Raw genomic sequence first — 17303 nt, 5'->3', positions numbered from 1 at the left:
TCTCAAAAGAATGAATAGATGTACTTTCATAGATAAATGGGAAATAATTCAAGATCAACAAAATCCACACAGAGATTAGAATTCTTAGTCCTTATACAGAAAAAAAACAGAATAAATGATGAATATCAAAAATGAAATTGGTAGGATGTAAGAAATTTTATCCTTCCTTTTTAACAAAATCCATTGTGGAAGTCTTTGATATGTCACTTTGTACTTTTTTGTGAGTACAAAAAAAATGACGTTCCAGTTTCTAAAAAAGCATACAATCTACTACAGAGGTAAGGTCAAACTACATGACATTTTATTTAACAATAATAAGACTATCAAAACTCCATTATTTCCATAAGATTTGGCTTCAAATGAGCTTTATTAAAAATTGAAAATGAATAAAAAATAAGTTGAGTATCCGTTTTGTTCCCTGTCCCTAACCAACCCGAGAGACAATGTCGGTGGACATAAAGAAACGTAGCAAAGGCTTTGATGACTGAGTTGAAGCCATCTTCTCCCTGGGGACATTCCCTGTCGGAAGGGAGCCAGGCCAGGGAATAAGCCTAGAGAGGATGCAACTTTCACAAATCCTTGTTTCGCCAAGGCATGATGGGTCCAGCCTCATCTGTTTGACTAAACTGCTACACAGGCCTTTGCACCCATTTCCTCAGAGTACATGGAAAGGAAACATTCTCACTGATTTGACATCAACCGTGTGTTTTATCTCAAGGCATATATTCTTGTGAAGGTACTTTTCCATCTCTATGACAGTGATTATTGGACCTTGGGAGACATCTCTGGTGAACTTTCCTACTGTTGATCCTACCTCTCATCAGAACCCCAAGTACCAAGTATTCTTGGGGTTTTCTCCTTTCCCTGAGGTTCTCACCAATTTAATAATCTGCCCTACAGGACTTTCCACTTCAAAAATGTCTCCTTGTCCTTTTCTCAACTCTAGTGGTAGCATTATACTGATGTTCAATGTTTAATTTGTATGAGGATGTTTGCTTTTCTGCACATAGTGTGTCTGCCTTCTTCTCACTGCTGGGGAAAGCAATGGGTATTGTTAAAGTAGTTTTCTGGACCTAAGTGGGGGGTGGCTGTAGGCATGTATGAAGAAAGAGGGGTACTGTGGCTGCTTAGAGAACGTGGAGCCCCTCCGTAGGATCTGCTTTGGTTCACTTCCTCCCTTTTAGGGATTGAAAAATAATCTCTTTGCAGGAGGATGTTCTTATACCAAGGCTTCCTTCCTGACTGCTTCCAGGTGTTCTCTTTGTCATTTTCCTCTTCTCCTTCTTCTTCTTCCCTTCTATTTTACTCTTCTTTTTTAGCAAAGCCAAGGCAAGATGGAAAGCCTGGCAGCTAAAGCCCTCAGTGACCCCATGTTGCACATGCTCCTGCAGCACCTCCAGGCTGGGGAAGACCCGACAGCAGCCCATGCACCGGAAGCCACTGTCCAGGGCCACTAGCCAGTCGGGTGTTTTGGCCCTGGAACTCTCCTCCAGGGCAGGAATCTCTGCTTCTTCAGCCTCTTCACTTTCCTCTTGGGCTTCTATCTCCAAGTTGGACTCACTCTCAGTTAAGAGTTCTCTGGTAGGTGCATAAGATTGGGTAACTTCTGTGTGAATTTCTTCAGGACAGGTCATTTCTTCCATTTTTATCTTTTTTAGGGGAGGCCCCACTCCTTTCTCTGAATTATCCCATGAGACAGCTACACCCCTTTTCATTTGGACACGCATGTAGTAAATGTTCATGAGTTTTTCCTCTTTTGTTACATGGATGGATGGCATGCAGGTCTTACAGGTGGGATGAAAAGGAACAGTGACATATGGCAAGGGGGAGGAAGTGTCTTCTTGCTCTGAGTCCTGGGGTTGAGGCATCTCAGAAGATCCGAGAGAGAGGCCACCATGTTGTAATTGATAGATTTCTGGGAAATAAAATTTCAAACATAAGACAAATTGATTAACTGTGAGAAGTGTGTAGGAAAAAAGATGGCCTTGAGACTATGTCTGTGAGTACATGGATCACAAGTACACATGTGTGTGGTATTTTAGAATTCTGTGTGTGGCATGTGTTATTTGAGGTGTGTGTATGTGGTATAAATATATAGAGAATGAGTATGTGGTCTGCCTCATGAAATTGTGTGGGTGCTCTAGTCCGAGCCAAAAACACGATGGTTATTGAGCGTGTGCATGTGTGATATGTGGTGTGACAGTACCTGTGAGTGAGTGCAGCAGAGGTGTATGCTGTTATATCATGACACTGTAAGATGTAGAGCATTAGAGGACGAGTATATGAGCTCTCAGAATGCACAGCTCTAAGAAGAACGGAAGGCATTGTGGATGAATTAGCATGTGGATGAGAAATACTGCGTATGAAATTGCATTGCTTTCAGAGTATGTGAGTTTGTAGGGTATGTTCTTGTCTGAGGGAGTTGAAACAAGTCATCTGTGATGTGAGGTGTTTGTGGGAGGAGGATGTGAAAGAGTGAGTCTGAGGAAGAATTGAGGGAATCAGGGCATAAGGGTACACCTGTATGCTGCCACTAAGGAATAGGAAGGGTGGACGGAGAGTGCAGCGATGAGTATTTGAGAGAACGAGTGAAAAAGAGAATTAAGGCTATCCCTGGTGGCATGGAGTCTAGATGTGCGAGTGTGTATGGGGGTATGAGTGTGTGCTGATGTGAGGTTCTGATAACATTCCCACGCATTTATCGGCACTCTCCACCGGCTTACCCACAGTCTTGCCAGTGTTCACATGTGGGAATTTTGTGCCAAAGAGCTCAGTTCTATTCTTGACAATGCAGTCCCTATTTTTCCCTCCACAGAGGTCTCAGTTTTAGTTCCTCTGCCCTGAAACTGTTTCCCATTTTGAGGGGAAAGTGAATGAGGTAGGGGTTGGTCTGAGCAGTTCAACTGGATTCTTACTCAACCTGAGATCACCACCCCCACCCCACCCCTCTCCACATCGCCTTACCGTCTTTCTCATCAGGTGTGATCTTGGAGGCAGAGGATGAATATTCGGAGTCAGAGTAATTTTCTCTTGCTGTCTGAGTCCACGCTGAGACCATTACTGGCCCAGGCTGTGAAGCATCCTCTTGAAACTTCGAGGATTCTGAGGAATTGAATAAAAACACTAAGGTATGTGATATTTGCTGGGTTCTGTGTCCGTTCAGGAAAGAAATGCATGTTGAATAGATACCCTGGGCCAGACATTGCTTCCACCCATGGGACTTGCTGTTAAGAGAAAGTAACCTTTCTCAATTAAAAATTTCAAAGTGTAAGTAAACAATAACAGTTATGACTGTGCATGTGGAGGTTTTATGAGTAAGACCGGGTATATTATGTTTATTTTGGAGGATGTATACAAAGTATTGAAGACAGAATACCATTTCTAAAATACACTTTTAAATCACTAAAGGTTGGATATTATTTTCAGCATAATTTTCCTCATAAGGAATTATGTAAATAGACAATATGCAATGCAGGTTTTATGAAGAATTTTGCATGCATACACAGAGCTACAGATATGCACATATGCAGATGTAGATAGAGATGGGGTAGATGAAATATAGAGATAGAGATAATGATCTTTTTGAGGGGGAGGGTTTCCTCAGTAACGAGGCATAGTGTTGGAAGTGTTCAAATTAAAAATTCCGACTTGCCACAAATACCATGTCTGGGAATGAGTTTCCATATTTATCTTGGATTTTAAAGTAGGAGCCTCCCGCAAAGGAGACAGAAAATCTTGCATAGATTGGTCAGAGACGCTGGACCAGTCCTTGAGAGATGGGGTAATTTTGCCAGTTGTAAGCAAATGAGCTCACTTTCATCTCAAGGTTGTCATTCTATCCTACCTTTCCTCCTGCTCCACCTTCAGGCCTGCCTGTCCCCCACCCCCTTACCCGTATGGATGGGATTGTCTTCAGAAGATGCACAGGAGTGGTATTCTGAATTTGGGTCCTTCTTTGCCATCTGCCTATTGTCTTGGAACAACCCTGAGGGTCCAGGCTCTGAACTTTCTTTAGTCAGGTCTGAGAATTCTTGGAAAGAGAAGGAAAATGACACAAATGTTATTTCTTGTATTCAGTAAACAGTCAAGTTCTATCATGTACAACAATGCCTATGGGCTTTGTCTTCCTGACGATTAGAGCCTAGCTCCTATTCAGCGTTTCAAAATCTAAGTATACAAATACATGCATTGGAATGATATAATTTGTGGGGCTGGATTACAGATCAGCGGACAGTGTTGTTTTGTGCAGTGTATAAGAGGCTCAACATTCTTCCTGGCATAGAATTAGGTGCATGTATTCTTTGTTATCACTATTTCTGTTTACCTGAAGAATAAATTTGATGTATGCCCATAAGTAAAATGCTTTGGTTGTCAGCTGTCAATTCTTTCATGGAAATCCAAATGCTTCTTAGGGAAGTTAGAATTTGCAGGAAAAAAATCCACTGACTTTCCAATTCTTGTTCCCAGTTGCCTCCTCCCTCATGCTAAAGCATCTATACTCAGGGTCCTGTTGGATCGGGAGTTGTAAGAACTGCTCATTCTGAGCTTGGGTAAGAGCCTCCACCAAGATCTCTGAGGTTGGCTCCAGTTTGCACCTCCCAATATTGGCCACATCTTGCCTCTCAGGTGCCCCCCTCCACTCCCTCTGGTACAGCTTCACTTGGCCGTATCAGTGACACCATCTTTCTCAGCATCCCTTGACCACATAGAGCCTGACTCAGTTTCTCACCTCTAACAATTATAGTGATAACCTCTCTTAGGACCTTCCCCATTTATCAGTACATTTTAGCTTGTTGTTTTGCCCCAGGACAACTTATTTTTTGAATGCATGCTTCACTCCCATGGATCTCAATATATCATGAAAATCTCCAGTTAGTTGTTCTTATTTCCCTTTCCCAGGGAACTGAATTCACAAGTTCCAGTAAGTGACTAGGTAAATTCAGGTTCCTCATGAAAAAAAATCACATAAGCACATTAAGCCCCTTCCTCTGTTTGAAAACTTCCAACTCTATGTCAAAACTTTTACTTCTCAAAACACATTCAATCTGCATCTGGGTCATTGTAGAGTGTCACTGTAGAATGGGGATGAGGAATTCAGACTTGCCACAAATTCCTTCTCTGGTAATGAGTTTCCATATTTATCTTGGGTTTTAAATTAGGAGCCTCCCCCAAAGGAGAGAGAAAATCTTGCATAGATTGGTCAGAGATCCTGGACTAGTCCTTGAGAGATGGGGCGATTTTGCCAGTTGCTAAGCACATGGACTCAGTTTCATCTCAAGGATGTCATTCTATCCTACCTTCCCTCCTGCTCCATCTTCAGTCCCACCTGTTCCCCACCCCCTTACCGGTATGGATGGAATTCTCTTCAGAAGATGCACAGGAGTGGTATTCTGAATTTGGGTCCTTCTCTGCCATCTGCCTATTGTCTTGGAACAACCCTGAGGGTCCAGGCTCTGGACTTTCTTTAGTCAGGTCTGAGAATTCTTGGAAAGAGAAGGAAAACCACACAAATGTTATTTCTTGTATTCAGTAAACAGTCAAGTTCTATCATGTACAACAATGCCTATGGGCTTTGTCTTCGTGACGATTAGAGCCTAGCTCCTATTCAGCATTTCAAAATCTAAGTATACAAACACATGTATTGGAATGATATATTTTGTGGGACTGGATTACAGATCAGCAGACAGTGTTGTTTTGTGCAGTGTATAAGAGGCTCAACATTCTTCCTGGCATAGAAATAGGTGCGTGTATTCTGTGTTATCACTATTTCTGTTTACCTGAAGAATAAATTTGATGTATGCCCATAAGTAAAATGCTTTTGTTTGTCAGTTGTCAATTTTTTCATGGAAATCCAAATGCATCTTCGGGAAGTTAGAATTTGCAGGAAAAAAATCCACTGTCTTTCCATTTCTTGTTCCCAGTTGCCTCCTCCCTCATGCTAAAGCATCTATACTCAGGGTCCTGTTGGATCGGGAGTTGTAAGAACTGCTCCTTCTGAGCTTGGGTAACAGACTCCGACAAGATCTCTGAGGTTGGCTCCAGTTTGCACCTCCCGATATTGGCCACATCTTGCCTCTCAGGTGCTCCCCTCCGCCCCCTCTGGTACAGCTTCACTTGGCCGCATCAGTGACACCATCTTTCTCAGCATCCCATGACCACATAGAGCCTGACTCAGTTTCCCACCTCTAACTATTATGGTGATAACCTCTCTTAGGACCTTCCCCATTTATCAGTACATTTTAGCTTGTTGTTTTGCCCCAGGACAATTTATTTTTTGAATGCATGCTGCACTCCCATGGATCTCAATATATCATGAAAATCTCCAGTTAGTTGTTCTTATTTCCCCTTCCCAGGGAACTGAATTCACAGGCTTCAGTAAGTGACTAGGTAAATTCAGGTTCTTCATGAAAAAAAATCTCATAAGCACATTAAGCCCCTTCCTCTGTTTGGAAACTTCCAACTCTATGTCAAAACTTTTACTTCTCAAAACACATTCAATCTGCATCTGGGTCATTGTAGAGTGTCACTGTAGAATGGGGATGAGGAATTCAGACTTGCCACAAATTCCTTCTCTGGTAATGAGTTTCCATATATATCTTGGATTTTAAATTAGGAGCCTCCCCCAAAGGAGACAGAAAATCTTGCATACATTGGTCAGAGATCCTGGATTAGTCCTTGAGAGATGGGGCGATTTTGCCAGTTGCTAAGCACATGGACTCAGTTTCATCTCAAGGATGTCATTCTATCCTACCTTCTCTCCTGCTTCATCTTCAGTCCCGCCTGTCCCCTACCCCCTTACCGGTATGGATGGAATTCTCTTCAGAAGATGCACAGGAGTGGTATTCTGAATGTGGGTCCTTCTCTGCCATCTGCCTATTGTCCTGGAACAACCCTGAGGGTCCAGGCTCCGGACTTTCTTTAGTCAGGTCTGGGAATTCTTTGAAAGAGAAGGAAAACCACACAAATGTTATTTCTTGTATTCAGTAAACAGTCAAGTTCTATCATGTACAACAATGCCTATGGGCTTTGTCTTCGTGGCGATTAGAGCCTAGCTCCTATTCAGCATTTCAAAATCTAAGTATACAAACACATGTATTGAAATGATATATTTTGTGGGACTGGATTACAGATCAGCAGACAGTGTTGTTTTGTGCAGTGTATAAGAGGCTCAACATTCTTCCTGGCATAGAATTAGGTGCATGTATTCTGTGTTATCACTATTTCTGTTTACCTGAAGAATAAATTTGATGTATGCCCATAAGTAAAATGCTTTTGTTTGTCAGTTGTCAATTTTTTCATGGAAATCCAAATGCATCTTCAGGAAGTTAGAATTTGCAGGAAAAAAATCCACTGTCTTTCCATTTCTTGTTCCCAGTTGCCTCCTCCCTCATGCTAAAGCATCTATACTCAGGGTCCTGTTGGATCGGGAGTTGTAAGAACTGCTCATTCTGAGCTTGGGTAAGAGCCTCCAACAAGAACTCTGAGGTTGGCTCCAGTTTGCACCTCCCAATATTGGCCACATCTTGCCTCTCAGGTGCCCCCCTCCACTCCCTCTTGTACAGCTTCACTTCGCCGCATCAGTGACACCATCTTTCTCAACATCCCTTGACCACATAGAGCCTGTCTCAGCTTCTCACCTCTAACTATTATAGAGATAACCTATCTTAGTACCTTCCCCATTTATCAGTACATTTTAGCTTGTTGTTTAGCCCTAGGACAATTTATTTTTTGAATGCATGCTGCACTCCCATGGATTTCAATATATCATGAAAATCTCCAGTTAGTTCTTCTTATTTCCCTTTCCCAGGGAACTGAATTCATAGGCTTCAGTAAGTGACTAGGTAAATTCAGATTCCTCAGAAAAAAAATCTCGTAATCACATTAAGCCCCTTCCTCTGTTTGAAAACTTCCAATTCTATGTCAAACTTTTACTTCTCAAAACACATTCAATCTGCATCTGGGTCATTGTAGAGAGTCACTGTAGAATGGGGATGAAGAATTCAGACTTGCCCCAAATTCCTTCTCTGGTAATGAGTTTCCATATTTATCTTGGGTTTTAAATTAGGAGCCTCCCGCAAAGGAGACAGAAAATCTTGCATAGGTTGGTCAGAGATCCTGGACTAGTCCTTGAGAGATGGGGTGATTTTGCCAGTTGCTAAGCACAGGACTCAGTTTCATCTCAAGGATGTCATTCTATCCTACCTTCCCTCCTGCTCCATCTTCAGTCCCGCGTGTTCCCTATCCCCTTACCGGTATGGATGGGATTGTCTTCAGGAGAGACACAGGAGTGGTATTCTGAATTTGGATCCTTCTCTGCCATCTGCCTGTTGTCTTGGAACAACCCTGAGGATTCAGGCTCTGGACTTTCTTTAGTCAGGTCTGCCAATTCTTGGAAAGAGAAGGAAAACCACACAAATATTATTTCTTGTATTCAGTAAACAGTCAAATTCTATCATGTACAACAGTGCTTATGGCCTTTGTCTTCATGATGATTATAGCTCAGTTCCTATTCAGCGTTCCAAAATCTAAGTATACAAAAACATGTATTGGAATGATGTATACTGTGGGGCTGGACTACAGATCAGTGGACTGTGTTGTTTTGTGCAGTGTATAAGAGGCTCAACAACCTTCCTGGCATAGAATTAGGTGCATGTATTCTTTGTTACCTCTATTTCTGTTTACCTGAAGAATAAATTTGATGTATGCCCATAAATAAAATGCTTCTGTTTGTCAGTTGTCAATTTTTTCAAGGAAATCTAAATGCTTCTTGGGGAAGTTAAACTTGCAGGAAAAAAATCCACTGACTTTCCATTTCTTGTTCCCAGTTGCCTCCTCCCTCATGCTAAAGCTTCTGAACTCAGGATTCTGCTGGATCTGGGAGTTGCAAGAACTGCTCACTCTGAGCTTGGGTAAGAGCCTCCAACAAGATCTCTGATGTTGGCTCCAGTTTGCACCTCCCAATGTTGGCCACATCTTGCCTCTCAGGTGCCCCCCTCCACTCCCTCTGGCACAGCTTCACTTCGCCGCATCAGTGACACCATCTTTCTCAGCATCCCTTGACCACATAGAGCCTGACTCAGTTTCTCACCTCTAACTATTATAATGATAACCTCTCTTAGGACCTTCCCCATTTATCAGTACATTTTAGCTTGTTGTTATGCCCCAGGACAATTTATTTTTTGAATGCCTGCTGCACTCCAATGGATTTCAATATATCATGAAAATCTCCAGTTAGTTGTTCTTATTTCCCTTTCCCAGGGAACTGAATTCATAGGCTTCAGTAAGTGACTAGGTAAATTAAGGTTCCTCATGAAAAAAGATCTCATAATCACATTAAGCCCCTTCCTCTGTTTGAAAACTTCCAACTCTATGTCAAACTTTCACTTCTCAAAACACATTCAATCTGCATCTGGGTCATTGTAGAGTGTCACTGTAGAATGGGGATGAAGAATTCAGGCTTGCCCCAAATTCCTTCTCTGGTAATGAGTTTCCATATTTATCTTGGATTTTAAATTAGGAGCCTCCCACAGAGGAGACAGAAAATCTTGCATAGGTTGGTCAGAGATCCTGGACTAGTCCTTGAGAGATGGGGCGATTTTGCCAGTTGCTAAGCACAGGACTCAGTTTCATCTCAAGGATGTCATTCTATCCTACCTTCCCTCCTGCTCCATCTTCAGTCCCATCTGTCCCCTACCCCCTTACCGGTATGGATGGGATTGTCTTCAGGAGAGACACAGGAGTGGTATTCTGAATTTGGATCCTTCTCTGCCATCTGCCTGTTGTCTTGGAACAACCCTGAGGGTCCAGGCTCTGGACTCTCTTTAGTCAGGTCTGCCAATTCTTGGAAAGAGAAGGAAAACCACACAAATGTTATTTCTTGTATTCAGTAAACAGTCACATTCTATCATGTACAACAATGCCTATGGCCTTTGTCTTCATGATGATTATAGCTCAGTTCCTATTCAGCGTTCCAAAATCTAAGTATACAAAATCGTGTATTGGAATGATCCATCTTGTGAGACTGGACTACAGATCAGTGGACTGTGTTGTTTTGTGCAGTGTATACGAGGCTCAACAATCTGCCTGGCATAGAATTAGGTGCATGTATTCTTTGTTACCTCTATTTCTGTTTACCTGTAGAATAAATTTGATGTATGCCCATAAATAAAATGCTTCTGTTTGTCAGTTGTCAATTTTTTCAAGGAAATCTAAATGCTTCTTGGGGAAGTTACAACTTGCAGGAAAAAAATCCACTGACTTTCCATTTCTTGTTCCCAGTTGCCTCCTCCCTCATGCTAAAGCTTCTGAACTCAGGGTTCTGCTGGATCTGGGAGTTGTAAGAACTGCTCATTCTGAGCTTGGGTAAGAGCCTCCACCAAGAACTCTGAGGTTGGCTCCAGTTTGCACCTCCCAATGTTGGCCACATCTTGCCTCTCAGGTGCCCTCCTCCACTCCCTCTGGTACAGCTTCACTTCGCCACATCAGTGACACCATCTTTCTCAGCTTCCCTTGACCACATAGAGCCTGACTCAGTTTCTCACCTCTAACTATTATAATGATAACCTCTCTTAGGGCCTTTTCCATTTATCAGTACATTTTAGTTTGTTCTTTTGCTCCAGGATAGTCTATTTTTTGAATGCATGTTTCACTCCCATGGATTTCAATATATCATGAAAATCTCCAGTTAGTTGTTCTTATTTCCCTTTCCCAGGGAACTGAATTCATAGGCTTCAGTAAGTGACTAGGTAAATTCAGGTTCCTCAGAAAAAAAATCTCATAAGCACATTAAACCCCTTCCTCTATTTGAAAACTTCCAACTCTATCTCAAAACTTTTACTTCTCAAAACACATTCAATCTGCATCTGGGTCATTGTAGAGTGTCACTGTAGAATGGGGATGAAGAATTCAGGCTTGCCCCAAATTCCTTCTCTGGTAATGAGTTTCCATATTTATCTTGGATTTTAAATTAGGAGCCTCCCCCAAAGGAGACAGAAAATCTTGCATAGGTTGGTCAGAGATCCTGGACTAGTCCTTGAGAGATGGGGCGATTTTGCCAGTTGCTAAGCACAGGACTCAGTTTCATCTCAAGGATGTCATTCTATCCTACCTTCCCTCCTGCTCCATCTTCAGTCCCATCTGTCCCCTACCCCCTTACCGGTATGGATGGGATTGTCTTCAGGAGAGACACAGGAGTGGTATTCTGAATTTGGATCCTTCTCTGCCATCTGCCTGTTGTCTTGGAACAACACTGAGGGTCCAGGCTCTGGACTTTCTTTAGTCAGGTCTGCCAATTCTTGGAAAGAGAAGGAAAACCACACAAGTGTTATTTCTTGTATTCAGTAAACAGTCACATTCTATCATGTACAATAATGCCTATGGCCTTTGTCTTCATGATGATTATAGCTCAGTTCCTATTCAGCGTTCCAAAATCTAAGTATACAAAAACATGTATTGGAATGATGTATACTGTGGGGCTGGACTACAGATCAGCGGACTGTGTTGTTTTGTGCAGTGTATAAGAGGCTCAACAATCTTCCTGGCATAGAATTAGGTGCATGTGTTCTTTGTTACCTCTATTTCTGTTTACCTGAAGAATAAATTTGATGTATGCCCATAAATAAAATGCTTCTGTTTGTCAGTTGTCAATTTTTTCATGGAAATCTAAATGCTTCTTGGGGAAGTTACAACTTGCAGGAAAAAAATCCACTGACTTTCCATTTCTTGTTCCCAGTTGCCTCCTCCCTCATGCTAAAGCTTCTGAACTCAGGGTTCTGCTGGATCTGGGAGTTGTAAGAACTGCTCATTCTGAGCTTGGGTAAGAGCCTCCACCAAGAACTCTGAGGTTGGCTCCAGTTTGCACCTCCCAATATTGGCCACATCTTGCCTCTCAGGTGCCCCCCTCCACTCCCTCTGGTACAGCTTCACTTCGCCGCATCAGTGGCACCATTTTTCTCAGCATCCCTTGACCACATTGAGCCTGACTCAGTTTCTCACCTCTAACTGTCATAGTGATAACCTGTCTTAGGACCTTCCCCATTTATCAGTACATTTTAGCTTGTTGTTATGCCCCAGGACAATTTATTTTTTGAATGCATGCTGCACTCCAATGGATTTCAATATATCATGAAAATCTCCAGTTAGTTGTTCTTATTTCCCTTTCCCAGGGAACTGAATTCATAGGCTTCAGTAAGTGACTGGGTAAATTAAGGTTCCTCATGAAAAAAGATCTCATAATCACATTAAGCCCCTTCCTCTGTTTGAAAACTTCCAACTCTATGTCAAACTTTTACTTCTCAAAACACATTCAATCTGCATCTGGGTCATTGTAGAGTGTCACTGTAGAATGGGGATGAAGAATTCAGGCTTGCCCCAAATTCCTTCTCTGGTAATGAGTTTCCATATTTATCTTGGGTTTTAAATTAGGAGCCTCCCCCAAAGGAGACAGAAAATCTTGCATAGGTTGGTCAGAGATCCTGGACTAGTCCTTGAGAGATGGGGCGATTTTGCCAGTTGCTAAGCACAGGACTCAGTTTCATCTCAAGGATGTCATTCTATCCTACCTTCCCTCCTGCTCCATCTTCAGTCCCATCTGTCCCCTACCCCCTTACCGGTATGGATGGGATTGTCTTCAGGAGAGACACAGGAGTGGTATTCTGAATTTGGATCCTTCTCTGCCATCTGCCTGTTGTCTTGGAACAACACTGAGGGTCCAGGCTCTGGACTTTCTTTAGTCAGGTCTGCCAATTCTTGGAAAGAGAAGGAAAACCACACAAATGTTATTTCTTGTATTCAGTAAACAGTCACATTCTATCATGTACAATAATGCCTATGGCCTTTGTCTTCATGATGATTATAGCTCAGTTCCTATTCAGCGTTCCAAAATCTAAGTATACAAAAACATGTATTGGAATGATGTATATTGTGGGGCTGGACTACAAATCAGCGGACTGTGTTGTTTTGTGCAGTGTATACGAGGCTCAACAATCTTCCTGGCATAGAATTAGGTGCATGTATTCTTTGTTACCTCTATTTCTGTTACCTGAAGAATAAATTTGATGTATGCCCATAAATAAAATGCTTCTGTTTGTCAGTTGTCAATTTTTTCATGGAAATCTAAATGCTTCTTGGGGAAGTTACAACTTGCAGGAAAAAAATCCACTGACTTTCCATTTCTTGTTCCCAGTTGCCTCCTCCCTCATGCTAAAGCTTCTGAACTCAGGATTCTGCTGGATCTGGGAGTTGTAAGAACTGCTCATTCTGAGCTTGGGTAAGAGCCTCCAACAAGATCTCTGAGGTTGGCTCCAGTTTGCACCTCCCAATATTGGCCACATCTTGCCTCTCAGGTGCCCCCCTCCACTCCCTCTGGTACAGCTTCACTTCGCCGTATCAGTGACACCATTTTTCTCAGCATCCCTTAACCACATTGAGCCTGACTCAGTTTCTCACCTCTAACTGTCATAGTGATAACCTGTCTTAGGACCTTCCCCATTTATCAGTACATTTTAGTTTGTTGTTTTGCCCCAGGACAATCTATTTTTTGAATGCATGTTTCACTCCCATGGATTTCAATATATCATGAAAATCTCCAGTTAGTTGTTCTTATTTCCCTTTCCCAGGGAACTGAATTCATAGGCTTCAGTAAGTGATTAGGTAAATTCATGTCCCTCATGAAATAAAATCTCACAAACCCATTAAGCCCCTTCCTCTGTTTGAAAACTTCCAACTCTATGTCGAAACTTTTACTTCTCAAAATACATTCAATCTGCATCTGGGTCATTGTAGAGTGTCACTGTAGAATGGGGGTGAAGACAGTTTTCATGTTTGTGGTATTTGTTTTTACAGGAGAATATATCATGTTTAGTGAACAAAATCTGATGTGTGCATCATTTATGTCTGTCATGTTTCCTCCACGACTTTTTATAGGGAATATAGGGTTGAGATGGTCATTATATATGAAGGTTGTATGAGTGTGATATGCTTGGGTGAATTTACATAATTTGTTGGAATAAACTTCATGTCTAAAACTTCTTGGTTGTTTTTCAAATGTTTCCTTTTTTATTTGATAGTGCTTTAATTGTGTATCTTTTATATCTTTCATAGTTTTAGTTATATTGATCTATCTTCCCTATAATGTTGTTCAATTACATTATCTCCTTGGGACTAAAAACTTGCTGTTTGTTATATTTGAAGACTCAGCCTTACAGTTATGTTTTGCAATTTTTGATTGTGGGCTCATCTTCAGCAAAGTATCATATATAGAACACTCTTCACATAGTTGAATATCCACGTAGAGCATTTGCATATTTTCTACTGCTGGATATTACTAATCTATTATTAGCTACAGTTCTACTTTGCGTTAATTTTTCATTTTTAGATTTAATTGAAATATATCAGTTGTGGAGACTGTACCCATGAATTGCCCCACCTCTAAAGGATGTTATTTTTCCTAAAGTATATCCACGGAATTTTTCTCCAACACATGCAGAAAAATTAAAAAGATAAAAGCATTTTTGATGGGTTACTGTTGTTAGTCCAGAGAAAGAAACCTAGGCACTGACTGAAAGGAAAGGAGAAGAAAATTAAGAATAAGACCAAAGTACATATTTCTCTCAGTGCCTGAGCAGAGAGGCAGAGCTGGACACATCAACTCGGACTCCCAAAACCTTATCTAACTAGACTTTAGTTCTTCTGTTTCCTTACCACCACAAGAGGGCATGGGTAAAGAGGAGACACAGGAGAAGTATTCTGATACAGAGGATGTACCTTTTTCCTCACAGGCTGAGTTAATAGTCTTCAAAGGGGAGTCAGATTGTGAAGTATCTTTGCATGAGTTTGTGATCCCTAGAAAATAGAATAGAAGTCATAGAGATACACAGGGTTTAATCATTCATTCATTCATTCATCCATTTCACCATAAAATATTTGAAGTATATATCATGTTCTGAGTTCTGAGAGCAGACATTTTCCCTGACCTCATGAGAAATAAAGTCTGCATCATCTTAGAACCCCAATGTGCATGGACACATAAAATTTTGTGTTATCATTGGGTGTTAGGATTTGGATTGGGTTGCATTACTGTTATATTCCTGATTGTGTCAGAATTTGTGAAAAAATGGAGCTATTGCTTTCTTCTATTTTGTCAAATTTTTCTTCTGGAATACTACTTTCAGGGAGCCTAGATTGTCTCACACTCCAGTCCTTGGTTCCCAGGACATAATTTTATATTCAGAAGAAACACAATTCCTAAGGGAATCACAGAACTTTGTTTAGGGGTAGGAGATTCTAGCTGCAACAGCTGCTTCCATTTTAATTCCTTCTCACCATTCTTCTCCCAAAATTCCCTTCTGAAGAAAATATTTATTTTCCTCAACAGTATGTCTCTAGCTTGGGCAGAGAACTGGCTTATTTCAGTATTCTCCACTTTTATTTAGAGCCTGCCTCATAGCTTCTCATATCTACTCACATTCATTAAGATTTCTGGTATCCTTTGCCTTTCTCTACATTTTTCACTCTATAGTAACCTCACCATCCCACCTCCAAGAAATTTACAACCTCACATGAAACTACTGGTGTATTTACATTCTTGAAGAAATAAGACATTCTTTATATTGTTGAAGAAATAAAACAGTTCCTATTTCGAATGTCAATGCTCACTGCTCATTATTTAACTGTTCAAAATTATCAGTTGTTCTTTGACACTCAAGTGTGGGTCTCATAAGTGTATTATGCCAAAAGTGGAGCAAAATTCTGCGTGGTGAGTACAGTGTACTGGATGTGTACAAGCTCATAACACTTTGGTTAAAACTGGGTTAGGATATAAATGATGATTGAGTTGATATTTGTGAGATAAATATGAGATGAGTTTGGTGTGAGTGCAGATGATATGGGCAATTTGTTTCCATGCTGTTTCTGCACATATTTACATGTGTATGTTGCCCATTTCATGATTATTGATTGGTGTGTATGTGTTTGATATGAAATTCTGTGCTTCAGCTACATAATGTAATTAGTATGAATATTTTTCAAGATTAGATAAATTAGTGTATTTGTGAGATCTAAGGAAATAATGAAAAGACATGAGGCTATGAAAATCAGGGTGTAGAGAATACGGAACTGTGAGAAGAGCTAAAGAAGAAGAGAGTATAAGATTAAGTGGACAGTAGTATCTGATTGAATTAAGAAAATGAAAGGATGAAAAAAGTCTGATTTCTGAAGAATTAAGATAGAGTATGAATAATATTGCCTAGCTAAATCTTAGGCATTCATCAACAAAATGTGTCTAAACAGCATATGACATGTAATATGATGTTCAGGAAATTATGACTGGTAATATCCCAGGCTATTACTACTAACCCAAATGCCCAGGTAAGGAGAAACAGTAAAGAAATTAATATACATTCATGCAATGAAATATAAACAGAATAAGAATGAATAAACAACAATTACATATAACATGGATGAATTTCACAAATGTAATGGTAAGTGAAAGGCAGACCCAAAGGATGTATTGTGCACTTCTATAGAGTTCAAAAATAGGGATAACTAATCTAGGGTTTTATAAGTAAGGGTAATCATTATTCTTTGGATGGTAGTGACAAAAATAGAGCAGAAGGAGGATTCTGAGATCTTAATAATGTCTCTTTATCTGGGCACAAATCAGTGCTTACTTTGTTAAAAATTATCCAATATGTATGCTTGTGATATCTGCACTTTTCTGTGTACTTTAATATAATTCACATCAAGATAAAAATTAAGGTAAATATATTTATATTTTAGAATGTAAGTTGTAAGAAGAAAATGGTGAATAAAAATATCCATTCAGGAATAGGTATTATTCATATGTTCATCAAATATTATTTGAGTATCTGATATGTGCCTGATACTATTTTCTATGTGTTAAAGATAAATCAGTGGCAAAACAAAACAAACAACAACAAAAACAATATCCCCATGAAGTATGCTTTTACTGAATGGAAATATACAATAAACAAAACACATAATTAAATTATATAGTGGTTAAACAGTGCTAATCCTACTGAAGAAAAATAAAGCAAGAAAGGGGACCAGAGTACAGGTAACTTATTAAGATAGAATGATCAATTCAAGCCTCATAGAGAAGGTGACATGAGTAAAACCTGAAGTTGTTGAGAGAATTGGTGTTCTACAAGGTGGAGAAGGGATGTCTAGACAAAGTAAACATTAGGCATGCAGAAGCAATTGCATGGCATGTTTGAATAACAGCACTCAGCTGGTGCGAAGGAAGAAGAGTCATCCAAGGCTTACAGTAGAAGCATAGGGGATGA

General features: G+C 40.5%; 1 protein-coding gene across 4 annotated transcripts in view; it reads right to left on the bottom strand.

Moving 5' to 3' along the window:
* Nucleotides 1-348: 348 nt before the first annotated feature.
* Nucleotides 349-17303, bottom strand: part of LOC143677388 (uncharacterized) — a 45103-nt gene continuing 28148 nt past the window's right edge. For 3 of the 4 annotated variants that reach the window (XM_077153252.1, XM_077153253.1, XM_077153250.1), the window contains 10 exons: nucleotides 14764-14841; nucleotides 12609-12746; nucleotides 11156-11293; nucleotides 9703-9840; nucleotides 8251-8388; nucleotides 6800-6937; nucleotides 5346-5483; nucleotides 3893-4030; nucleotides 2965-3102; nucleotides 349-1915 (listed from right to left, as the gene is read on the bottom strand). In XM_077153252.1, coding sequence (XP_077009367.1) covers nucleotides 1167-1915; nucleotides 2965-3102; nucleotides 3893-4030; nucleotides 5346-5483; nucleotides 6800-6937; nucleotides 8251-8388; nucleotides 9703-9840; nucleotides 11156-11293; nucleotides 12609-12746; nucleotides 14764-14841 — 1931 coding nt within the window. In that variant the 3' untranslated portion in view covers nucleotides 349-1166. The remainder of the gene's footprint in view (nucleotides 1916-2964; nucleotides 3103-3892; nucleotides 4031-5345; nucleotides 5484-6799; nucleotides 6938-8250; nucleotides 8389-9702; nucleotides 9841-11155; nucleotides 11294-12608; nucleotides 12747-14763; nucleotides 14842-17303) is intronic. The other variant, XM_077153254.1, reaches the window with a different exon arrangement.

Source organism: Tamandua tetradactyla, chromosome 3 (assembly GCF_023851605.1).
Source record: "Tamandua tetradactyla isolate mTamTet1 chromosome 3, mTamTet1.pri, whole genome shotgun sequence".
Taxonomy (NCBI): domain Eukaryota; kingdom Metazoa; phylum Chordata; class Mammalia; order Pilosa; family Myrmecophagidae; genus Tamandua; species Tamandua tetradactyla.
This window is presented reverse-complemented; position numbering and strand designations above follow the sequence as displayed.